Source organism: Podarcis melisellensis (assembly GCF_964234715.1).
Source record: "Podarcis melisellensis genome assembly, chromosome: 5".
Taxonomy (NCBI): Eukaryota; Metazoa; Chordata; class Lepidosauria; order Squamata; family Lacertidae; genus Podarcis; species Podarcis melisellensis.
In genome coordinates, this window is record NC_138537.1 from 24,807,447 (window position 1) to 24,833,379 (window position 25,933).

Here is a 25,933-nt window from a genome sequence, read left to right on the forward strand (position 1 = left end):
AATTACATAGACAAACTTACATTAATGTGCCAATATTTATATTTTAATGTGTCAACCAATCTTCTCACGTACATAGGGAAATGCTGAAGACCCCCATATCTACAATATTGAATTTATAGTTGCAGAGTGAGCTTTTGTCCATTTGAGCACTTTCTCTTGCAAAACGTTTCTCAGAGATCACGCAGCTCTTCTTTCTTGTGCTTAGGTCACTAGTTTCCTTCTGCTGCACTGAAGCAGATGTGGCAGGAAGAATGCTGCGTTCCCATCTTCTGGTAAGACATTAAGGAAGTCCCTCAATTCCAGTTCCATGGCAATGACAGATAACGTTTCTGGGCAGGGAAGATACACCATGTTTAAACAAGATTCTCTTTAGCCATCAATTCTTACTTCGCCTAATTATGTTTAGCCTTGAAAGTGTTGCGATTTGTGCAGAAATGAGCTCACTTAGCATCTGCTCTGAATACAGTTCTTTAATATAGTCACTAAAAGAACACCGCCGCCCCCCCATGGCAGCCATCTATACGTCTAAAAGCTTAAAAAAACCACCACACTGCAAAGACTCTGCACATCCACAAACTGACAAGAAGCACATTTCTTTACCTGTTAGGGATGACAGGAGTACAGAATAGTTTTCTCCAGGATCTCTGATTCGTTTACAGAGCTCAGGAAGGAGTTTGTTCCACCACAGAGCCTAAGCCAGCCGCAAGACCCAAGGAGAGAGGGAAAAAATATCAAGAGTGCTATGATGTTCCTAATGGAATACAACCTCTTTGTTTCTTCACACACACACACACACACACACACACACACTCACTTTCTGTTTTAAAGGAGCACCTTTAAATACAATATAATATATTTATATTTGTCACTCTTATATCTGTGAAGTATAGCTTGTCAGGGTTCTTCTTAAACTTAGCAACAAACAAGAGCGATGGCTCCCTCTTGTGATACTAAGAATTCAGGGCAAAGTACAAGCCGAGATGAAAGAAGTGATAAAATGCCTAACAGTGCCAAGGAAAGCTGCATTCTGTGACCTGCAGAAATCATGCAAAATTATATATACTTTATACAATGTGTTCCCTTCCACTGTTACAGGGGAAAGAAAGAAAGACATTGAAAATGCTGCCCCACTCCTAAGTGTCAGATTTAAGCAAGCATTGCCTATAACTTTCAAATTATATTTGAAGCTTTTCTTTGCAGACTAGAAGCTTTTTCTCATTCTCTCTCTCTGTCTCTCTCTCACACACACACACAATTTAGCACCCCAACACAATCTTGACTTCCACAATATTACATCGGTATAACTTACATAACAGCTGTATTTGCAAGTAACACCAAACCACGGTTTAGCACAATGCACACAAGTCCAAGTGTTGGACTTGCTCTCCAGGAGGACTTCTACCAAGTTTGGCCTTGCATTTTAGGAATCTCAGTTTAGCACATTGTACACATTAGGATCATGAATTGCATCAACGGTTATACAACTGAGCTTCACAACCCATGGCTTATTATGAGACTGGCCAGAGTTTTACAACTACGCTCCCTTGCTTGAATGCAAATGCTAATCCAAGATTTAATAAAAGAGAAACTAGGCTTTGTAAAAGTCCTCATGCAAGCCATGTATATGTGATAAGATAAGATAAACTTTATTCGCATTAGCCAACGGCCATAGCGACATAAAACAAGCAATATATACAAATAAAATATATACAAATAAAAAAGACAGCAATGGGTAAAAAGGGCAATCAAATGACCAAGATTATCGTTCAGATAGTGGCCCTTAATCTCATTGCACCCTCAATAAACCTAGCAACCTTTGCTGTTGTCTGATCATTTTGATCTGATAAAAGAAAGAACAATGTGGCCTCAGATGGGCAGCCTGGGATGGTAAGTAAGAGTGGGGTAATGATCTCATTCCTCAGATCTTTATTAAGGGGACAGGACAGGAGAACATGAGCCACTGTTTCCAGATTACCATCTCCACAGGGGACCATGTATACATGTATGTATGTATGTATGTATGTATGTATGTATATACAGTTACAGATAGGTAGCCGTGTTGGTCTGCCATAGTCAAAACAAAAAAATTCCTTCCAGTAGCACCTTAAAGACCAACTAAGTTAGTTCTTGGTATGAGCTTTCGTGTGCATGCACACTTCTTCAGATACACTTCTGAAGAAGTGTGCATGCACACGAAAGCTCATATCAAGAACTAACTTAGTTGGTCTTTAAGGTGCTACTGGAAGGAATTTATATATATATATATGTGCTTAGACTTGCTGAATGTTGGCAATGCAGCGTTTAACCATGCTTTATAATTGTGCACTAATGGAGTCACTATATGGTGGATGGAGCAATGTCCATCAATAACAATGTACACGACATCAGCATGTACATGACATTTCAGGACAGAAGAAGCTTTGTAACATCAAGTGTGATTGTGAAAAGGTGGCTGAGGAAACTGGAGCAGGAAAGCAACAAACAGCCTCCAAGGTGTGTCTTCTCCAAAGAACACCAGTTTTCTATATCCAGCAGAATAAAGCAAGCCTTGTGAGCATTTCACACAAGCACTGAAGTACTACTACTACTACTACTAATAATAATTTATTATTTGTACCCCGCCCATCTGGCTGGGTTTCCCCAGCCACTCTGGGCGGCTTCCATAGAAACCAGAAAACACTAAAATATCATACATTAAAAACTTCCCTGAACAGGGCTGCCTTAAGATGTCTTCTGTACATTTCAAGTACATTTCAACTGTGAGCATTTTTTTTAAAAAAAAACCTGAGCAAAGTATTGAATAATTGTGCTATGTTAATCACGTTTAACAAATGCATGGAAAGTGGATTAAGTTAAGGAAGGGTTAGCAGTACAAATACTTGTATGATTTTCTAGCAGTGCTTTTTTTTTGTTCATGGGTTTAAAGGAGAAAAAACAAACAAACAGAGCTAAGACTGAATGAAGGTAATAAATAAAGCTCACCCGACATTCATGCTTCAATTCATGTTGGGCGTAGGGTATGACAGCTTGAGGGCATCTTTCCAGAAGTTTGTCAATGGATCTCTCATACTGCCCTAACCGAGTATCGCAAAGAATGTGGATGCTCAGGCCAGGAATAGTCTCTTCTGGAAGGGCCTCCAACAGTGGCAGAATGGAAGGTATATTGAAGTATGGACTACATAAGAGAGACTGAAGGGTGGGGGGCAGAAACATTACATCTAGAATTTAAGACACAATGAAAAAACCAAGCCATACCAATGTAGGCATGGACTGGAAGACACCAACCATTTTTTTAAATAAAACAAAAACCTCACCCCCCAAACAACGTTTTCATCATTAAGAACAGCTTGGCAGACTGGGTGAGCCAGGGAAAATGGAAGCAAATGCAATTTTTTATTGCCTTGTTTAGATTAAGACCCGTGTCTGCTATCCTCACTTGTATGCCCATTACTTCTTTTGGGGTCATTCTTGCTTTGAACAATGCCTTTGCTGCGTATTGGGATATTTCCGGCCTGACCTGAGGCATACATTCAAGGAATTTAGTCTAACTGTAGGCAGTGGGTCTTCTTTTCAGCCCCAGTGTCTTCAAGGCTGAAGAAATGGTTCAGAAAAGCCTAGGACGGGAATGGGGAACCTGTGACTTTCTGGATATGGTTTGACTGTGAGTCCCATCACTCCTGACCAATTGCCATGCTGGCTGGAGCCGATGGGAGTTGGAATCTGGCTGCATATTGAGCACCACAGCTTCTCCATCTTTTAAGCTAGCTAAAGCCTTGTGTAGTGCATCTCTTTAAAATAAACCATGTCCCTGCACACACCTTAAAGGAGATCAAACACAGGTGTTTTTTAATCTACAGAGGCTAGGGCCCAGGGTTCCAGATGTTTTTAACTACAACTCATACAGCTCCTGATCTTTGGCCATGCTGGCTGAGGGTGATGAGAATGGCAGCCCACAACCTCTGGAGAGCATCATGCAGGGGTGAAACTAGGCTTTATTTCACCCAGGTCAAAGACCCAGTTTGGCGCACACACCATGTGCATTTGTGCAAGCATGCATACACGCACTGAGAGATTCAATGGCGCCCCTTTGGAGGCTTCACCCAGGGCAATAAAACCCATCTAGCCCCCCCCCCATAGGTACAGCTCTGCACCATATTATTTATCACTGGGCTATAGAGAGAAAGGTTGCAGGGGACTGAAAGCATTTTATACCTGTAATTTTGAAAGGTCGTCAGAAGCATTCTGGTCAGAAGGAGGAATTAATGACATCATGAACGTAACCCAAGGAAAAATAAGTCCATAATGACCACAGGAATTTATCTGAAGAAGTGCAAAAAGAAAAAGAAAAGGCCTTTAGCATTCTACGCATTTTAATGTCTAATTTACAAGTCCTCATTTAAGATTCCCTCATTTAAGGGGGTCAAAACAAAAGCACACTCCCAGTTTATTTGTAGACTAAATTACGGTTGTAAGTCATTTGTTTTGAAATATGTAGTACTCCTGAAAGAATTATTTCCCCCCAATATTATAAAAGTCTCCAATTCATCTAGAACCAAACTGATGCAGTTCCAATCAAATGTGTTTGTACACATACATACTGTCAGGCTTCAGGGAATTAGCTTCCTTCCCCCATGGCTGTAAATGAGCAGATCAAACAAAAGGGAATTCTTACCAGTTAGTTTATTTAATAAACACAGCGAAGAACTAAAGAAAGCATCTTCACAGAATGGCGGTGCTCCCAATTAAGGGTCACTCCCTCTTCCGTCCCTATTAATCTACGTCACTCCTACATCTTGTAATTTGAGTTTGTAGCCTCTGTGCTTTCTTTTCTGACAATTTCTGAGCTCTCCGTGACTTTGGGGAAGGGTGTGTGTGTAGGTACTATCCAGAGACTGTTCCCCATCCAGTATTTCCCAGCTTCTGCCTTCTGAACTATGCCCCTCTGCAAACCACTGTTCCAAATCTATACTGTCCTCCTGCTCCTGGAAAGATTCAGGATCAGGAGGAGGGAGTGGCTCCCGCCACTTGGTGCAGCCCTCCTCAGCACGGTCCCTGACACACACACACACACACACACACACAAGAGTAGGATACAAACTCTACCAGATCTTCAGTGGTTTTCAGCGGCTTAGTATTGGGCAACTGCTTCCTGGAGAGCCTCCAAATATACTGCTCAGCAAGTTTGAAATGCAGCTCTTGAACCACTTCTTTCTGACTGCATGAGACAAGAAGGGCTTCCCAGAAGTCCACTAAGAGCTGGGGGACGGCATCTTCCTCCTCAGCACTCAGCATCTGTTCTTCCAAAATATTAAGGGAAAGAGCCACTCACACACAAACACAAAATGTAGCCGATTTGTTGTAGAGCCAACTGAGGATTCCCAGGTAAGATCCTCCCCCTATTGTGTGGGCAGGGTGGTCCCTCCCCCTACCTTGGCCTGATCACCTTGGCAACGCCTCCCCAGGTGGGACTGGGCAACTGGCTGAGAACTCCAGGTATCCCACCTGGGGAAGGCGAAGCCAAGCCTGTACTAATGGTGCCGCATAGGGTCCAGGGGGCTGCGCGCGACTACGCAAAGGGCACCCCACCATTTAATGTGGGGAGTAGTCTAAGCAAATATCCTTTAAGCAAGGAAGGATAATCAGAAACGTTAAGCGGGGGAGACATCTCCAGATGCATCAGTATACAATATGTGGGTGTAATGCAAAAAAATGATGTACCCAAGAGAATCATCCCCATCGTTCAGCCCGGACACTGAGGTCCAGCTCCGAGGGCCTTCCGGAGGTTCCCTCCCTGCGAGAAATGAGGTTACAGGGAACCAGGCAGAGGGCCTTCTTGGTAGTGGCGCCCACCCTGTGGAACACCCCCCAGCCCCCCCAGATGTCAAGGCAATAAGCAACTATCTTACTTTTAAAAGACATCTGAAGATGGCCCTGTTTAGGGAAGTTTTTTAATCTTTGTGCTGTATTGTGTTTTTAAAATTTGGTTGGAAGCCACCCAGAGTGGCTGAGGAAACCCAGCCAAATGGGTGGGGTATAAATAATAAATTTATTATTATTATTATTATTATTATTATTATTATTATTATTATTATTAACAACAACAACAACAACAACAACAGCTGCTTTGGTTATGCCCCTTAGTCAACAAAGAGGAAGGGAGCTGTTGAATTTATTATACAGTGGTACCTCGGGTTACATACGCTTCAGGTTACATATGCTTCAGGTTACAGACTCTTCTAACCCAGAAATAGTACCTCGGGTTAAGAACTTTGCTTCAGGATGAGAACAGAAATCGTGCAGTGGCAGTGCGGCGGCAGCAGGAGGCCCCATTAGCCAAAGTGGTGTTTCAGGTTAAGAACAGTTTCAGGTTAAGAATGGACCTCCGGAACGAATTAAGTACTTAACCCGAGGTACCACTGTACTCTCCTCTTGCTGTTTATGGAGCTGTATGAGAAGTCTGACTCCAGCTTTCTTCCCACAGATGGGAATTGCACTTTTAGTTTGTCCTTCCTTTGTTTAATGATGGGACACGGACTGCTCTGGAAGTTCCAAATAAACGAACTATTAATAAAAGCTAAATGTCAAACCTTGATGTATGCGTCTGCTTCTTCCAGCTCAATTTTGCTATTCTCGTGTAAAGCCAACACTGAAGCCACAAGGAATCCGGGCCTCGTCTCCCTAAGATAAACCGCAAGCTCAGTCGGGACAACTTGCCCTTTAATTAGCTGTCTCAGGAGTCTCGGCTCCACAATAAAACCACACACCAGCATCATCTGCAGACCAAAAAATAGAAAAAGGTGAGAGAAGATTTTGATGTTGGCATTCCTCCCCACTCTACTCTGAAAGAGGGCTGATTCAGTTTCACTTTTTGAGCTCTGGTACAAACACTGCCCAAGGCAAAGGTGAACATTTAAATCCTACCCCTCTCTACAGACCAGGGCAGAGATAATATTCTTGATGGCTTACTCATAGGAGGAATCAACAGGACTGCATGTTCCCTTGTCCTCCCCGCCCTCCTCCTACAGAGCACAAGCTGTCTAACTGTGGTTAACTGTTGCATTGGCAGCAACGTTAAGAATACGTACAGCCAATTAGGCTCTCACTCGAGCCAGGAAATAAAAGCTGGTTTCTCCCACTTACAGCTTGGTGCAAACATAACAGTTAACTAATAATCCCCCGTGGGAAACAGTTCCCATTCCAGAGGAGGAAGATCCCAGGGCCAGTTCCTTGTGGTTTAGCAGGAAGCCTATTACCTGTTACTTTCAGGTAACTCTGGAAATAGGTGCACTATCCCACTATCCCTCAGACCTTGTGTGGGGCCGGACTATATTTTTTGGGGGGAAATGAACAAATTTCTTTGCCCCACAAATAACCCAGAGATGCATTTTAAATAAAAGCACACATTCTACTCATGTAAAAACACCAGGCAGGCCCCACAAATAACCCAGAGATGAATTTTAAATAAAAGGACACATGTAAAAACACGCTGATTCCCAGACCGTCTGCGGGCCGGATTTAGAAGGCGATTGGGCTGGATCTGGGCCCCCCGGCTTTAGTTTGCCTACCCGTGTCTTAAAACATCAGGAGCGATCATGAGACAGGAAGAGAACTTTGAGTTCCACACACTAGAATCACACCACAATAATGCACAGGAGAATTATATGCAAAGGGAAAGTGAAACAGATCAGGACATGAGAGGTGCCACGACAATATAATAGGAAATGGGATTACAAACATGTATCGATTCTGAATTGTCTTCCTACACACTGACGTAATATGCAAGGAAACTGAGGGATTAAGGCAGTGTTTCTCAAACTTGGGTTCCCCCACTGTTGTTGGACTACAACTCCCATCATCCCTAGCTAGCAGGAATCAAAGTTTGAGGAACACTGGATTAAGGAGAAGGGGAAATGCATGCATATACCTGTGCAAGAGAAAGATGCTGTTGATTCACAATGACTATCTTCTACCAAATTGTCCATAAACACTAGGCCTATTTTCCCTGCCTCCACTAGTCTACTTTCATTGCCACATTCCCTTCACTCTGTTCATATGTCCCCAAAGGACACATAGATGTGGAAAGAACCATAGAGCCATTGGCTCCAAATCCCTGCCTAAGAAGGCAGGATTATTCAACCAAATGGAGAGCAGAAGTCAATGTTATCCACTTCCACCTTCCCAATTGCCACAAGCAAGAACACAGGAAGGTGCCTTATACTGCAGTCAGATCACTGGCCAATCCAGCCCAGAAATGTTTGCTCTGAAAGGAAGCAGATCCCAGGAACGGCTTTTAGCTCTATCACCTACTAGCTCCACTTTAAAAACAAAACAAAATGAAGATACTGGGAATTGAAGCTGGAACCCCCTGCATATAAAACCAGCTCTACTGCTGACTTTCTGTTCTCCCCCAAAGCAGGGAACAAGTCCACGTGTCCACATGGAAAAAGCTTCAGATAACTACAACCAATGGCAGTTGGTTCTAGTCTCTCTCTCTCTAAGTATGTGTGTGTGTGTGTGTATATACACACACACACACATATAAAAAATGGATTTTGCCAATAAAAGAGAAAATTTGAATTAAATTGGGTGGGTGGGTAGAGATACAGGACTGCCATTTTAATGCCAATGACATTGACTGGATGCTACAAAAAACGCTGAATGCATGAGAAGCAAGGCATTCACAACCCTGTGCCATCTGGAAGCACGTCGTATATTTCCGGCACAACCAACAGGTAGATCCGTGATCTACCGGTAGATCATTGGATATCTGTGGTAGATCACTGGTAAATCACTTGCTCCCTCCAAAGAAGCTCACCTACTTTGGCTCCCCTAAAAAAAGGGGAACCTGAACCCCCCCAAAATGGAGTAGATCACTGCCAGTTTTTAACTCTGTGAGTAGATTGTAATCTCTTGGGAGCTGGTCACTCCTAGTATATCTGAAGGGGAAACAGAACTTTCGAAACAACCCTGGTTCTCTGCTCACTCCCACTGCACATAACGGTACGGAAGACAACAACCTTGACGCAAATGTTGATGCATAGCCAGCAGGGTGTACCTCCGCGTAGCTGTCCAGCTCACTTTTACATCCATCGGGGTCTCCCATTTTCAGAGCCATAGAAGCCTTGGTTAGCGTCACCACAACAGACGGTACAACTTCTTCTACTTTCTGCAGATATTCGATTGCTATCTCAGGAGACACTTTTCTCATGCAAGGGCTGCAGAGGACCTGGGGTATTTGGTTCGACTCGGCAGGGTGGAATATATGGAGTACTTTGGCTGCCAGTTCCTGGTAAAAGAAAGAGACGTGTTTTTAAAAAGGAAACCAAAAGCTGTGCTTTGTTTTTAATACAAGGACTCTTTCTAGCCATGAACGTTCTGTATAATTCGCCCAGAAATCATCAGGGGTGCTAGGGGAACAAGTACTAATTTATCTGTTTCAAGTGTTTGTTTTTTTAAAATGCAGAGCAGCTGAAGTCATTATTTCGTACTTGAGAAGGCTGCAGGTAATCTCAGGGTCACACACAACATATTGGTTTGAGACATCCATTTCAAATCCACTTCCACAGTGTACAACCTGTGGCCCTCCACAAGTTGCTGTGTGCCCTCCAGCATGGTCAATGGTCAGGGATGATGAAAGTTGCAGTCCAACAATATCTGGTGGACCACAGGTTTCTTATCCCTGATGTATATACTAGGGAGTTATAGGTGTGTAGTATTCATTCATCCACAGATCCCAATTAGGATAGCTACGTGCTAAAGTTTCACATAGTTATACGGCTTCTAGAACTTTGCATATTTTCCTCAATAATGGTTAAAGCAGGACAGTCGTACTTCAGAAGTCGAAAGCCTTGCGAGTTGAAAGTTTTGGCTCCCGAACGCCGCAAACCCGGAAGTGAGTGTTCTGGTTTGCAAACGTTCTTTGGAACCCGAATGTCTGATGCAGGTTCTGAGGCTTCTGATTGGCTGCAGGAGCTTCCTGCAGCCAATCGGAAGCCGCACCTTGGTTTCTGAATGTTTTGGAAGCCGAATGGACTTCTGGAACAGATTCCGTTCGACTTCTGAGTTACGACTGTATTATCATTCCATTTTATATAGAGGACCACTGTGGATGGGAGGCTAGCCTAAGGCCTCTCAGTGCAAGGGAGAGAGATTTTGAGCAAAGGGCTTCCATCCTGCATTATACCACTTAACTAGGTACAAACAACAAGTCACCTCTTTTTTTCAGAAAAGGAACTTCTTATTTAGAAGATGCCCCACCAGTAACACCTTTTCCCAAATCAATCTAAATATCAACACAGTTTTTACATCTCATAAAAGAAAAGCGAGCAACAGTGAAGTATAAATTGTAGCTTTCTGAGATTCACAGCAGCTCCTTTTACAAAGGCTGGCTCACATTATACTTTGGGATATTTTTCACTCTCATAAAAGGAAAGTTATTCACATGATAGTCATTTGACAAGCCAGCCAGAGGCTTATTGACTAAGCCACGAGGAAGTTACATTAATGGAAATGTTTGCTGTCCTCCTGCTCAATGGTTATGAGTTGCTTTAAAGAAAAGTGGCATACAGATATTACATCGAAATTCTGGAGGTTGGTAACGGCAGAAGTTGCCTTGGCAAACATGTCTGAGCTTCCAATTCAGGCCTGTCACCAAACATGGAAGTAGATCTGTCACAAATGAACACAGAATAAGACATCTTCTACAGAGAAAGAGAAAGAACAACAACAAAAGGAACCATAGTCTTACTTCACTCAGCTCCTCGTCTATGTCTTCACAAAGGGAATGATACAAGTAAAAAATCATCCCCTTTTCGTACTTATGCGTTTTATCTTCAAACGTTGGGTCTACTCTCTTCAGAACATCTGTCACGGACAGACCAGACATCTTGTAGTAAGGCAGAGCAAGGTGGAAGTCTTTGGTGTTAAACCTGGAAATACAGAAACTACTAAACACGACAAACCTACATGAAGAGTCATATATCTTAACAGAAATGCTTCAGCATAGGGATGGAAAACCTGGCTCCCTTTGGGACTCTGCCTCACATGACAGGAGTTGTCATCCAGTAACATCCAGAGAGCAGAAGAGTCCCTCTCTTTGCATTAACAAGATACTTTCAATAAAAAGCTTTTCATATTAGGCCAAGTCTCACTGTTATGCCAGGATTAAGGCTCTGTCTGCAGCTTGTAAGGTTTATACTCCCAATATTGACAGGCTGATATTAGCTCATCTTTTTCAATGAGTAGCAACCAAACCAAGATGACTTCTAAGAACAGCCTAATGGATGGGGAGGAAATAACCTGGATGGGGGAATACCTTATGGAATGTTCAAGAAAGAGTCACAATGAAGGACCACTATCAAAGTGAGATCCAACTTTGTGCAAGCCAACCTGTTCCCACAATGGAGTATTGCTTCCGCATGTAAGACAAATGTCCCTATGTAAGGGGCATTTGGCCCTCCAGCTGTTGCTGAATTAAAGCAAGGAGCAGTTTCAAAAATAAGTAACAGATAAGAGTTACAGGAACCTGTTGATGTATTGTGTGAACAAACAAATAGAAACAAAACATTTTTCTTCTGCGATCACTCATAGCTGAGTAAGATTGTCTTCCATAAACAGTGAGTCCAGTTTTAACAGTGAGTCCATAAGTGACTGTTGAGGCCAATTCTGGATCCACACATCCTTCCATAGTGGGGACATTGGTTTCCGGGCGGGAGTTGATCACAGTGTGGATTTGCCAAGCTTGCCTTCCTCTTAGCATGTTTCTCCCTTGTGTCCTGAGTTCAAGTGTCTTCAAAGCCCATGATACTTTTGGTAAAGGCTGTTCTCCAACTGGAGCGCACGTAGGCCAGTGTTTTCCAGTTGTCAGTGTTTAGGCTACATTTTTTATGATTTGCCTTGAGACAGTCTTTAAACCTCTTTTGTTGACTACCAGCATTACCTTTCCATTTTTAAGTTCGGAATAGAGTAGAGGAAGGAAGGAACAAACAAAACATACCAAGATAACTACAGTCGTACCTTGGTTGTTGAACACCTTACTACTTGTATGTTTTGGCTTCTGAACTATCGACACCTGGAAGTGAGTGTTCCAGTTTTTGAACTTTTTTTGGAAGCCGAACATCCGATGCGGCTTTTGCAACTGTTTCTGGCACGCATGCGCAACTGGAAGCCAATCGGAAGCAGCACCTTGATTTCCAAATGTTTCAGAAGTCAAATGGACTTCCGGAATGCATTCTGTTTGAAAACCGAGGCATGACTGTATATAATAACTGAGAAGTTTCACAATGTTCAAGACACTGGAATCATCCAAACAGTACACTACAGACCACAAAGCAGCTCTCCAATAAATGTGGAACAAGATTTGCAGGATTAAACCTTGTTTCATGCTTCTTCAAGCAATGAAGAGCATGGATGAATGGCAGCTAAGGAATCTTCATTCCCTCAATCCTTTGGTGGATTTCCCCTCCCCCCCTTTCAGAATAGTGTCAACGCAGTAGACCCTGAAAAGATGCTAATAATCCCATTCATCTGCAAGCAGCCAACAAAATTGCAATACTGCGGGGTGCAATAGTGCTACATTTTCATTCACTGGGAGTGAGGGGAGTGAGTATGTAAAAGCTGCTTGTCAAAACAAAACTGTACTACAACTCCAATCAGTCCCAGCAAGCACGGCCAGTGATGATAGGAGTTGTAGTTCAGCAACATCTGGAAGGCCAAAGGTTCGCCACACCTGCTTTTACAGAAGTGCAGGCAGCCGACAATGGAAGTGCTTTGATCTATAGCCTATATAAATTATGACTGGGCCAGAAAGCAGAGACTGCATGTCCATCGACATGCTGTACGAAGCAACAATGCTAGGAGTTGATGGAAGCAGGGGAAAAAAGAGCAAGTTGTTGCTTTTCCATGCATACATCTTTGTTTAATATATGAAGGCTGAAAGATTATATAAAGATGTTTAAACATCAGGAGTCATCCAAGCGTATGTTTTACGGATACGACTTCTAAGAAATCCAAACCTGCTGTAACAGTCTCCTAGGAGAGCACAGCTTTCTTGTAATGCTGCTAGAAGGTCTTCCTTCTCTGCCGATTCCTTCAGATCAGGGTCCATTAGTGCTGCTCTGACTAATAAGTGAGCCTCACTTAGAAGGTGGATACAACTCTCCGTTCTTACATTTTCATAGGTCTTGCTGTACTCTACCTAGGGCAGAAACAGGGCACACCATAAGGGGGGGGATGCTTGCAGACCTGATGTGAAGTTAGCAAATGCATTGAGTTACAATATGCTATTTTCTATATATAAAAAACCCCAAAGCAGTGTATAGTACCATTTCTCTGTAAAGCAGGAGAGTTGAAGTTGTGTTCACGATGTATAAATTCCAGCCAGGTTCAGATTCTGGAGAAACCTTGGGTTTGATGCTATCTGACTTCCGGGAGCTGAAAGAAGTGGGACGTAGACTCAAGTTACAAGAAAGGCTAAACATGAGGAAGAACTTTCTGACAGTAAGAGGCTATGGAGTCTCCTTCAATTGTGGTTTTGAAGCAGAGGTCGGACGGCCACCTGCCATGGATGCTTTAGTTGAGATTCCTCCATTGCAGAGGGCTAGATGACCCTCAAGGTCCCTTCCAACTCTTGATTCTATGTTTCTTTGTTTTTGCATTTATGTCCCACCTTTTCTTCCAAGGAGTTCAAGGTGGTAATACATGGTTCTCACCCTCTTCGTTTAACACACACAACAACCCTGTGAGGTAGGTTAGGCTGAGAGGTAGTAACTGGCCCAAGATCACCCAGTAAGCTTCATGGCAAAGTAAGGGAGTTGAACTCTGGCACCCCAGGCCCTAGTCCAACACTCTAAACCACTATACCACACTGGCTGTTAAAATACACGCATACCCATAATTATGTCTTTTAGGTGTTTAAGTTACAGTCATACCTCGGGTTGAGCGTTTTCAGGTTATGCTCCGTGGCGACCCGGAAGTAATGGAACGCGTTACTTCCGGGTTTTGCCACTTGCACATGCACAGACGCTCAAAATGACGTCACATGCATGTGCGGAAGCGGCAAATCGCAACCTGTGCACGGGCAGACGTTTGCTTCAGGATGTGAACAGGGCTCCAGAATGGATTCCGTTCGCATCCAGAGGTACCACTGTATTTATGCTATCAAGAGCCTTCTTGAGACATTAAAACTAGTCTAAAGTAAACTTTTTTTTTAAGAGTGGGGCTGACAAGTGGGACAGCCCTGACTTTCTTGGAGTTGGAAGGTGACGAAGTCTGAAGGGGGAGCCTTTTGCATCTATGAAGCATCTCCATGCATTTCAGGATCCTGAGAAATCTTGGCTCTAAGATGCATGGAGGGCTTCCGCAGATACAAAAGGTGACAAGAACAGCATAAAGGGCACCCCTGAAATCCACTCCCATACATGTTTATTTCATCCCAATTGTAACGCTTACAACGTTTACAATAGGGTAAAGTTGGGTGCATGTACCCCCTTCATGTCTACTGATGCCACCAGACATGTCCCAAATCAGCCTTATGTCCCATATGAACTACCGTACTCACAGGAGTCTCCTTGAAGGCTTTTTTCTCTCTGTTATATCTTCGGTCTCTGCTTTTGTCAAAACTATGACGTGGTTCTTGAAGTGAGAAATAGCTTTCAGCCCTATAAACAGCTGCATCCTCAAGGCACAGACATCCAGGGACACAGGGGGGCAAGCCTATGAAGAAATGGTTCTTTAGTTATCTTGAGCAAGCTTATTAAAGGTTCAAGTTTCTTACAGGGTCCAGAGTGGCATGATGACCATTTCCAAGCTGACTGACATTAAAAAAAGGGACATAAACCCTCTGTAAGGGAGATTCAGGGGTCTAAATAGGAAAATATTGTATGCTGTGTGAAGTTCTCAATCTACATGTGCATCTGTATTTTATGATCTTGAGCGTTCAGGTGGTGGCTCTGCTTTTTACATAGTTACAGTGTTATATAAGTCCCCCCCCGCTTTCCTGACAGAGTTTGTATGGTTTTGTCACGGCCTTTGGCTAGTATAATAAAGCTTATTTTGATTTGATTTGACATAAGCCCCTTCATGGTTCAGTCACTGCGGTATGTAGACTACAGGTTTAACAGAGGTATGTAAGTTGCATATCTTTTTCACATGCTGAAACGTGGAATTGGCAACAGCTCAGGATTTCTCCATTCTCTTCAGTGGAAGAGAAAGGTTTCCATCTCCTCCTCTAGTCCCAACAGAGTGCAGAAGAAAACTAGGTAAAGCTTCTCTGTACGCTTACTGAAATCCACCCAGCATAAATTTGAGACAGGTTTTTAATACCTGCTTTTCATCTGGTGACTGTTAAAGGGACCCCTAACCATTAGGTCGAGTCGTGGCCAACTCTGGGGTTGTGGCAATCATCTTGCTTTATTGGCCAAGGGAGCCGGCGTACAGCTTCCGGGTCATGTGGCCAGCATGACTAAGCCGCTTCTGGCGAACCAGAGCAGCGCACAGAAATGCCGTTTACCTTCCCGCCAGAGTGGTACCTATTTATCTACTTGCACTTTGACGTGCTTTCGAACTGCTAGGTTGGCAGGAACAGGGACCGAGCAACGGGAGCTCACCCTGTCGTGGGGATTCGAACCACCGACCTTCTGATCGGCAAGTCCTAGGCTCTGTAGTTCAACCCACAATGCCACCCATGTCCCACTGTTACAATGCCTTCACACATGTTTATCTGGCTGTGGGTGATGGGAGTTGAGCCCAACAACACCTGAAAAGGTGCGCAGAGTCCTCCAACCTAGGCTTAAGGCCTACAGGACAGTAATCCCCAACTCTTGCAAAATCCCCTTGCCAAACTATCTAACACACATCCCCTTGCCAAACTATCTGACCAGATGGAAGCAACAAGGACTAAACAAAAGAAAACTCAGGATTGTTGCAAGTCATTTGCCACAGCTTTGCAAAGATGCAGATGTGAACTCTGGGCATGAGGAGTCAATCTGAGGGTTGAATACACTCACTTTTAGCGTTGTATCAATGTATGGATCTTCATCACGAGCTGCTGCTGCGCTGCATCTTACAGTAAAGCACTGCAGGTTGTTGCTAGGGAAGAAAAAGAAAGCCATTGGATAGATGGTTCTGCATCGCTCCGTGGTTATAAAGTGCCCTTGCCAATGCTGCAATATCTAGATGCTTACTGAACTTAAACCCATTGATTTCAACAGGTCTGTGATGGATACAACTGTCGGAATCTCCACTCGGCCAAGCTGATAAAGCTCATCTTCCGGCTGAGTCCTTCAGAATCACCCTCCGACGAATAATTAATGACCTGAGCTTTTGATAAGGCCTCAGGCACGTTCCCCCATTCAGCAGAGGTTCCAAAGCAGCAGAAGTGATGAGATTTATGGCTACATGCTATGCTTTATTACTAAGCTACACAGAGAGCAAAGAAAAATACATCCTCTCCCTGTGAGAGCAGAGAGCAACTGAAACAAACGAACAAAGGAAACAGGAAACCAGTAACGTCACATCTGTCTCTAGTCTCCCGTGAGACTGTCTCTGGAATGTAAACAGAGCCTTGTGACTCTAAGCAGCTGCTCAGTGGCAAACAGAAATGAACCACAACACCCATTATGCATTACAGCTCTGATCCTAAACCTCCACTGCTTTTAGGGATGTGTTCGAGAAGGCAAAGGAGTAAGCATATCTGGAGTGGAGTTCCTATCCAAGCACCTTATATGCCTTCTTCCAGCAACTACTGCAGCCAACCTGGTGCCAAATGTATTGCTCTCCTTTTCTTTGGACCACATCAGCAAGGCTAAGAGAGGGGCCTTGTGTCTGGGCAGCCCAGAATATTCTCTCACACACTGTCCAGGCTTGAGCCCCAGGGAGATCACTTTGGTGCTGATAACACAGTGGTTTGGCTTCAGCCTCAGATGCACACTGCATTGTTTCTCGAGACAGACAAATGCCAACAATGTGTTGTGCTATTATTGTATTTCAACTGATTATTATTATTATTATTATTATTATTTTTTAAAAAAACTGCTTTGAGCACAATTTTTGTGTGTGGAAAATGCAGTATTTAAATTTAACTATGGCTATAATACCTTGTGATAACATGTAGGAATTGCGGGGTGAGTACCGCCTGTTGGGACCTCTCTGAATACTGGTAGGTGGAAATCAGCTCCACTAAGTTGCCCACCGTGTAGAGGTATCCAATGTGAGGCAGAGAAAAAAAGCAGAACAGACTCAGCAGTTCTCTCTTAGCTGGTTCGGCTCCGCCAGTTGTTGCAGAATTCCCTAGATGAAAAGAAGAAAGCAATTACTCCCCAGGCTCCCTTTCTTTAGGGAGGCATCAGCTCTCAGACATCCTGCAGAATGTTTTAGAAATATATTTAGCCGTGATGGAAGAGAGCAGCCCACGCTACATTCACTCGGGTCTCTGTTTTCGAGTTAGGAATTCTGAGATAAAGCTCTTTCACTCTGTAGCCCATAAGCACTAGAGTAGGCATCCCCAAACTCGGGGATGTTTTGGGACTACAATTCCCATCATCCCTGACCACTGGGTCCTGTTAGCTAGGGATGATGGGAGTTATAGTCCCAAAACATCTGGAGGGCTGAGTTTGGGGATGCCTGCACTAGAGTATTATTCTGCAAGTGTGAAAGCAAACCAAAACATAATAATGGGAACATTTCTTGATTTGATCAAGTAGCTCTCCAGCTTACTGACAAATTTTCAAAGGAGAAAGAAAGGTACCATAAGCCATTTTGGTTATGAGGCAGTGCTCTGTTGAAATGCCGGCATTTGTCGGAAATTATCACCTTATTTAATCCTTAGTATGTTAGCAGTTCGAAAGCACGTCAAAGTGCAAGTAGATAAATAGGTACCGCTCTGGCGGGAAGGTAAATGGCGTTTCTGTGTGCTGCTCTGGTCCCCTCCTCCTGTCCCATTTTCGTCATCTCCTGCTTTATATATCAGCAATATAGACTATGTTGACATGTCTGATCATACAGTAGCGCCACAAAAAAGCAAAGGAAAAAGAGACAGTGATAGATCTAAAGTCTACTCAGAGTATGATTAACGTTGTGAAGCACCGACAGATTATAAAAAGTGTTGAAAGCCAGGAGAAAACTTTAAGATAATACCAGTATTTTATAAAGGAAATTCAATCCTTAATTCCATACAGAAGAAAGCTCTTTTTTACTTCTGACATTTAGGCATTCAACGCTAAATTCAAAATAATGTACTTTTAAAGATTTATGCCATCTAAAATTATATATAAACATCTAATCAGAGTCAGCTACTACTCTTGTGATTAAATTACTCCTAACGTTATTTAAAGACAATGTGATTTTTAGAAATAGGATTTTTATGTCATAGAAGTTCTGTAAAACACTCTAGAGAGCTATGCTTTGAATGAATGTATTTAATTGAAATCCCCTTTATTTATTCCTTTAATTTCATTTATAAGCCACCTCCCATGAAAGAGCTCAAAGCAATTCTATAATAAAAATTGACAACATATATAAAAACAAATTTCACACCCAGATTCATAATCTCTAGCTTCCCCACATCTTGCATAATTAATATGGGTTGGTTTTTTTGGGGGGGAAGGTGGGCTGCTTCCCAGTGAACCATAATCCCCAGTTTTCATTTGCTCCCAATGCTTTAATTAGCCCTTTCCCCCAGAAAGATTGTGGTGGATGCCCATGAAGAAATGCAGATGTCATAAACCTACCTGTTACATACACAGGCAGCAGTTGGAGAGAGTGCAGCTTTGCATCGTCGCCAGAGAAGGCAAAGGAGGATATGTCTAGAGCAAAACGTCTAAAAAGAAACATGGTGGGTGAAACAATTCCAAGCCAACATATAGGCATGAGCTGCTCACAAAACTTCTGGGAAAATGTTGTAAGGATATTCTGAAGCAGTGAGGCAGAAACTTGCATCTCAATGCATGGGCAAGTACATAGAAACCCTGGGACCAAGGCAATAGGCTGCAATGACGACAATATGAATATCCAACAGCTAAGATGGTCTCCAACAGAGATACAACTGGCTTTTGTCCCATGACTGAACCCACTTACTACGTGTGCATGATATGCACAACTCCTAGGGAGCCAAAGGTGTTGGGCTACACAATCTCTATTGCCACATGCAGCTCCATCACGTAGAGCCCAGTTCATGTAAGGTTGTTTTGCTTGCCATGGTCCTGTCCCACTTTCTAAGCTTGAAGACAAGGGGAGGAGTTGTCCCCGAGCTTGCAAAGATGACCGCTATAGCTACATGGTTGGACCAAAATATTATATATACAGTGGTACCTCTACTTACTTCGCACCCCGAAAAGTCCGTAAGTAGAGTGCCGCTACTGCGCATGCGCGATAGGGTGCTTCTGCACATGTGTGAAGCATGCAGATCGCTTCTGTGTGTGTGTGGCGAAACCTAGAAGTATACACTTCTGGGTTTGCCACGTTCACAACCCAAAAATCCGCAACATGAAGCGAACACAAACAGAGGTATGACTGTATGGTTAAAGGCATCTTGGTTTAAATATGCCTCATGCAAAGCAAAAGAAATAGGATGGAGCTGTGTTTCAGTGAGAATAGGGTTGTTCATTTCTCAGCATATTAAGTCAAAATGTAATTGTCCAAGCTGGCAAACTGGTCTCTGTTCTAAGCTAGAGTGGAATAATGATCAATGACCTATTAGTTATATACAGTGGTACCTTGGGATGCGAGCGGGATCCGTTCCAGAACCCCGTTCGCATCCTGAATGGAACGTAAGACGTGACGGTGCATCTGCACATGCGCGGGTTGTGTTTTGCCGCTTCCGCGCATGCGCGTGACGTCATTTTGAGCGTCTGCGCATGTGGCAAAACCCAGAAGTAACGTTCTCCATTACTTCCGGGTTGCCGCAGAATGCAACCTGAAAGAGGTCAACCTGAAGCACATTCAACTCAAGGTATGACTGTATGTACTATTGGATATGGATCCAATAGTGGGGCCAATAGATAAGAAGGCAGTTTCTGCACATGCTGTAGAGGGAAGTGAGGAGCGGATGGGGCTTGTCAACCTGGGAATGTAGCCCATCTAAGAGAAGGAAAACTCTGATCCTAAATCTCCACTGCCTTGGAGATATATTCTGGAGAAGAAAGTGTTAAAGAGTAAACTCTACACAAATCCAGAGCGGAGCCCTTAAGACAGCTTGTTATGCCTCTTTCTTGCAAGTCCTGCAGCCAAACTGGTGCCAAACTTGCGCCCAGGGAGGTCACTTCAGTGCTGCTAACATAGCTGTAGGGATATCGCGGAGTGGACAGTGAGGTCTGGAAGGAGCACACTCTCCACCAGCAGGCAGCCACAGTCTGCCTGCACGCGTAACCCTGGGGTGCAGGGGAAAAAAACCCCTCAGACAAGCCACGGCTGTTGGAACATCGTCCCCTACGTCTGACCTCTTGAGTTCTCAGCAGTCAGCGGTGTCCTGTCTGTAACCTTTTGTCCCTGAGACCTTTTGTCTCCTTCGTCATACACTGTGCAAGGGGAAAATGACGGTGTGGAACAGGTGCCAAAATAGCTTTGTACCACCCCACGATCTCGGGACGGAAGATGTGTAAAGGTCACAGCCCAAAATGTATCTGCCTAGCTTGCATATTTGTCTCAATAAAAGGAGGCTCCACAGGAATGGCAGCAGCTCGCTCGCTTCAGCCCACCTGTGCGCAGCTCACATGATGATCAACACCTGTCTTGGGCCTTCATTTCAATAGCGGTTTGACTTCAGCCCCAGAGGCCACACTCCATTGTCACTCAAGGCAGACGGATGCCAACAATAATATATATTTATGGCTTCATTTAAAATAAACTTTTAATAAAATAATTGACTACCTGTACAGAACATATTGCAACTGGAAGTTTGACTCTTCACCGACTAAGCCCGTTGTCTCCAGAGTAACAGATATTCCACACTGCCTGCTTTCTTCCCCAAAGAGCTCCACAGGCTGCTGACAGATAACAAAGTCATCCGACTCAAACGGAGTTAAATCAGGTTCTTCTTTTACACCTTTAATAAATGGAGCAAAGAATCAGGTTTACAACCCAGGGGGGAAATGGTGAGGAACATGCTCAGTGTCCTAAGAATAAAAGCAGCCTTACTTAAACAACTGCTACTTACAGTATAACTAACAGTATGGAGAAAAGTCTTCATATTCATGAAAGCATTCAAATTAGGACTGTACAACAAGTTCAGGAATTTGGAATTGCAAATCCTAGAAGGCATTTTTAACCATGCATGGCAAAAAAATGAACAACTGAGATGAATGGAAATTCAAATTTTAGCAACCCACATTCCCGCTCCTCCCAAAAGATTCAGCATGCCTGAAAAGAGACTGTAGCATTTTGATCTGTGCATAATAAAACATATGCCAAGATAGAACTATTTCAGTTAAGTGCACTTTTCTTTTTTCTTTTGCATGACCTGATTGGTTTTTTGTTTTTGTTCTTTTAAACACATATACAAACATTGGGCTGGATTGAGACTACTAAAGTTTTGTTTGTGCTGACCTGCAAAGACTTGATCAAGATGATTTGTGATGTGCCATTACAGATAAATTCAATAGCAGCTTCCGTGCTCTCGATCCAACCTTAAAATATTAATTCAACTTCTTGGGTTTTCTAACTATCCACAGCTTGCAGTTCCTTTGAAAATAAATCTTTTCTTAACTATCATGAAGGCTAGTTTTACTGAAGGAAGCATTTTATCAGCTTGTCCAGCCTCTGCTTCCATCCGAAAGACTTTTTTAAAAAAACAACAACAAACATAAGTCAAGGACTACAAAGCCTTGCTCTGGAGATTTTTAAGTGCCGTACTGTACCAACCTTTGTTGAACAACCTTTCAGACTCTACAGAGTCACAGGCCTGCTGTCTACTCCTGCCTGCTGCTTCCACACCAGCTTCCAAGTGAAGGATTAGGACCTCTAGTTCTGTTGTTATGGCTATATATCCAGCACAAAACGCAACTTCTGAAGGAGTGACGTTATCAATATGCAAAATTAACAAGCGTTCGAAGTCCAGCACAGTCACATTCTGACTCCTGACCAGATGTTTCAGGGAGAACAAGATCAGTTTATTCTTACAGCCAACAAGCAGGTCTCCAGTTAAAGGACAACAGGAAAAACACAATGGGGGGTCCGAAAGGGGCAATTCTACAATTGTAATTTGGTTCTTAGACGCTTCAGAATAGGATGCCTCCAGGTTATGGCCTATCATCCGCACACAGACACGGGGGTTCCCAGTTGACATACACCTCCAGTTTACATAAGCTCGCAAGAAGAGGCTCTCGTTTTTTTCCTCAACCGTGACCACGTAGTCTCCTGCGGAGGGAAAAATAGAAGCATTTTTGAAAGACAGAATCAATATGTACACCATACATAAGATGAGGAGTTACCAAGTGAAAAATAGCAATACAGTGGTACCTCGGGTTACAGACGCTTCAGGTTACAGACACTTATGGTTATAGACTCTGCTAACCCAGAAATAGTACCTCTGGTTAAGAACTTTGCTTCAGGATGAGAACAGAAATTGTGCTCCGGTGGCGCAGCAGCAGGAGGAGGCCCCTTTAGCTAAAGTGGTGCTTCAGGTTAAGAACAGTTTCAGGTTAAGAACAGACCTCTGGAACGAAGTACTTAACTAGAGGTACCACTGTATGGTGTCACCTTTAAGAGCAACAGGCCACTCCATCTGATTTGTTGCCCTGAGTGGCAAATACACAAGAGATTGTAGACCATGCCAAGCGTACTCCATAAGGATTTTGTTCAGTCTTCAAAAGATGCCAAAGGACTGCTGTTTATCTTGCTGGAGATTAACACAGGTACACCTCTGGGAATTTCCAAAGGAAGTTACATTTGCATTATAACATGTGTACACTTCTTCAATTAGTCGGCAATGTCATTGGATGCTCACGCCACACAAGCAACTGCGCAGAATCCTATCTAGTCCACGAAGGTCACTGGGCGATCCTATCTCGCAGGATCGTTGTGAGCACAAATTGGCATGGGCTTAGGGCGGCGGGGGAAACGATCCTGCACGTGCAGCCTCGAGCTCTTCCGGAGAAAGAGGAAGAGGGGCTGACCTGCAACGAACGAAACAGATCCCGCCCTCTTCTCGGGCGCTTTGCCCAGCTTGCCACTTACCCACTTCGCTGTACGCCATGCGCAGCACCCGCCCCAGGGTGCAGAAAGAGCCGAGGGGCTCGCAGAGCTCCGGCCGGCCGGCGGCGAACACCTCCACCTTGCAGGCGCCCGGCGCACAGGCCACCAGCAGCGTGTCTCGGCCGCAGCAGAAGAGCGCCGGCTCCTGCCTGGCGGGCACCACTTGCTGCGAGCCGAACGGGTGCAAGTTGTACAGCTGCACCATGGTGCCCGATCGCCCAGGCCGCCTCTCCGCCTCCGGCCGCTGCTGTTGGCAGAACTGCAGCTTCCGCGGCAGGCACCGCCCCACGTCGGTCAGCTGGAAGGAGGCGTCGGCCGCGCCCCCGATCCTCGCTACGGCTTCCCACAAAGGCAGCATCGTAGCGCCGTGTAGCGGCCCTGGGCGGAGGCCCATTTATACCCGTGGTTAATGTCCGCATACGCAGAAAGGTGCGGGGTTCCAAACCTGGGGAAAGCACTGGTTCTGGTGCCAAGCAGTGCAATCTTACACAAGCACCCTCGGAAGAAACCCCCCTTTTCTTCATCGAGACCCGTTGGCAGGTAAAATGTGCACAGGATCAGAGCCCCCTAGGCGCACATACTTGCAAGGAATACTTGCTTTTCAGCTCCGTCGGTTACTTAGCTGGGATCGGACTGCACTTGTGAATAGACGACTCTTAAGCAGCAGTGTGGGAAAGGCTTTGTACACGCAAGATAGAACTCGAGAGACACGCAGTACCAGCATGGTTTTAGCAAGAGAGGGTTAAAATTTGCCCACGCGCCACTCTTCTGCTGTGTTTACGGAGAAGTTAAGTTACAACGAACTAATTGCAGTTGACAGTATTATTTAAATTTATATATCAGATTTTAACACCTTTGGTCATGGGCATATCCCAAATTTATGCTGCGGGGGTGGGGTGGGGGGGCAGAACTGAGCTCTGCGAAGCGATTGGTCAGTTAAGTTTTTTTAAAATTTACTTGATTTGGGGGGGGCAGCTGTCCCCCATGCACTCCCCAGGCTACACCCATGCCTTTGGTGCCTAAAACAGCTAACAACCAAGAAAGGAGATCAACTCAATTCTGGCCAGCTGCGTTGCACTACTAAGGTCAATGGGGCTTAGTCCCAGGTAAATGGGATTAGGAATGCTGCCCAAATGAACCATAAGTGACTCCTTTGCCGTTACACGCTTTTATGTTTGTGTGAGACAGACAGACAGACACACACTTTTATATATATATATAAAGTGTGCGTATATACACATGTTGTAAACAAAAATTTGCCCTTTTCCCCTTATGGGCTTTTCTCCAAATCTGCCCTTTTTCTCTATATGGGCTCTTATCTAAGAGCCCATATAGAGTCCTTGCATAGGTTCCCTGTTGGTAGGAGAAAATAACAGAGGCCAGCCAGAGAATATTGAGAAGCAAAGCTGCTAGTAAGCCTGATCTTTACTGATCTGTTGCAACAGGGTGCTCCCCTCACCAGCAGGGGAGGAGGAGGAACCGAGAACAATGGTGCGCAAGGCCTTATATGGACTTTTGAAATTGCCACCTTGTAGATCAAGACCACCCCCAGAAACATCATACATACATCACAGAAGGGGTGTAACCTAAGACCACCCCCCAGATACATCATACCTACATCACAGAAAAGGCAGTCTAAAACAGAAATTTGAATGTTGTTTTTCTCCTGTCGTTGTTTTATCTCCTTTTTTATAATAATATTTTATTAAATTTTAGGAATAACAACAAACAGAAAAAAGAAAAAACACATACACAAAAATATAAAATTACAAAATACAAAAAATACAAACATTTAGCTTATAGAAAAAATAGGAAAAAAGCAGAAAAAGAGGAAAAACACACACTAAGAAAACACAAAAATCCCTCTTTTTGATTTCTCCTCTTTGATTCACTTATTTTCCTGACTTCCTCACATCTCCCTTTTTTGTATCCCTTTTGAAAATTATTTCAGCAAATTCATATCCAATTAATTTATCTATTATCAATCCAATCTTATTTTTAACCTTGTTGCTAGAACCCCTTCAGTTCATTTCAATGTCATCAACATTCAAAAATTTTACAATGTTTGTGTAGATAAATTTTAAATTTCCTCCAATATTCTTCCACCAACTCTTCTCCCTGGTCTCAGATTGTGCCAGTCATTTCCGCCATTTCCATGTAGTCCATTACTTGCATCTGCCATTCTTCTAGAGTGGGTAAGTCTTGTGTCTTCCAATGCTTTGCAATAAGTATTCTTGCTGCTGCTGTAGGGTACATAAAGAAAGTTCTATCCATCTGTCTGGCAGGTTACCTGATTAGATTGCCTGGGGAGCCTGGCCAGTCTTTTGTAATGATAAATACTTAGTTCCTGGGCCCTGTCACAGGCTCGCACCCTATTCAAACACAGACATACCCTTAAGGCATTGAAGGAAAAGACAATGGGGAGGCTTTTCCATTTTCCTTTGACCTTGCAGAGAAAACATTTGGTCAGTTTGGGAATCAAAAATGGTTCCAAGTCGGTCTTCCAGTGCTGATCAATGTACGTGCTTGGTACGTACACTTGGTTGGTACACTTCTGAACATTTAACATATATCTAAGACCTCAAGATTCCTATCACACACACTTGTGAATTATCATCGTATATTGAAAAAGCATGCACACAACTACAACACCCATCAGATTTCCATACCAAATATAACAATAACATATTCAACACAACCGGGCATGCTATGAGAAGCAGTAACTCAAGCGCCTTAGCAAAAGAAAAGT

General features: G+C 43.7%; 1 protein-coding gene across 3 annotated transcripts; it reads right to left on the reverse strand.

Moving 5' to 3' along the window:
• Window positions 1-21: 21 nt before the first annotated feature.
• HPS3 (HPS3 biogenesis of lysosomal organelles complex 2 subunit 1) lies at window positions 22-25,905 on the reverse strand. Of its 3 annotated transcripts, none has more exons than XM_081910826.1 (17): window positions 25,854-25,905; window positions 21,853-22,347; window positions 20,863-21,037; window positions 18,726-18,814; window positions 17,094-17,286; window positions 16,005-16,086; window positions 14,558-14,712; window positions 13,323-13,431; window positions 13,014-13,195; window positions 10,748-10,928; window positions 9,056-9,286; window positions 6,588-6,773; window positions 5,104-5,292; window positions 4,213-4,320; window positions 2,983-3,189; window positions 601-691; window positions 22-329 (listed from the first exon to the last, which is right to left on the reverse strand). In XM_081910826.1, the coding sequence occupies exons 1-17, from the start codon at window positions 25,888-25,890 to the stop codon at window positions 202-204; spliced, it is 2,838 nt and encodes a 945-aa protein (XP_081766952.1). In that variant the 5' UTR covers window positions 25,891-25,905; the 3' UTR covers window positions 22-201. The 3 variants fall into 3 exon arrangements, with proteins under 3 accessions (XP_081766952.1, XP_081766950.1, XP_081766951.1); XM_081910824.1 differs by lacking the exon at window positions 25,854-25,905 and adding an exon at window positions 23,167-23,457; XM_081910825.1 differs by lacking the exons at window positions 22-329; window positions 601-691; window positions 2,983-3,189; window positions 25,854-25,905 and adding exons at window positions 3,203-3,614; window positions 23,167-23,462.
• Between the last annotated feature and the right edge of the window lie 28 nt (window positions 25,906-25,933).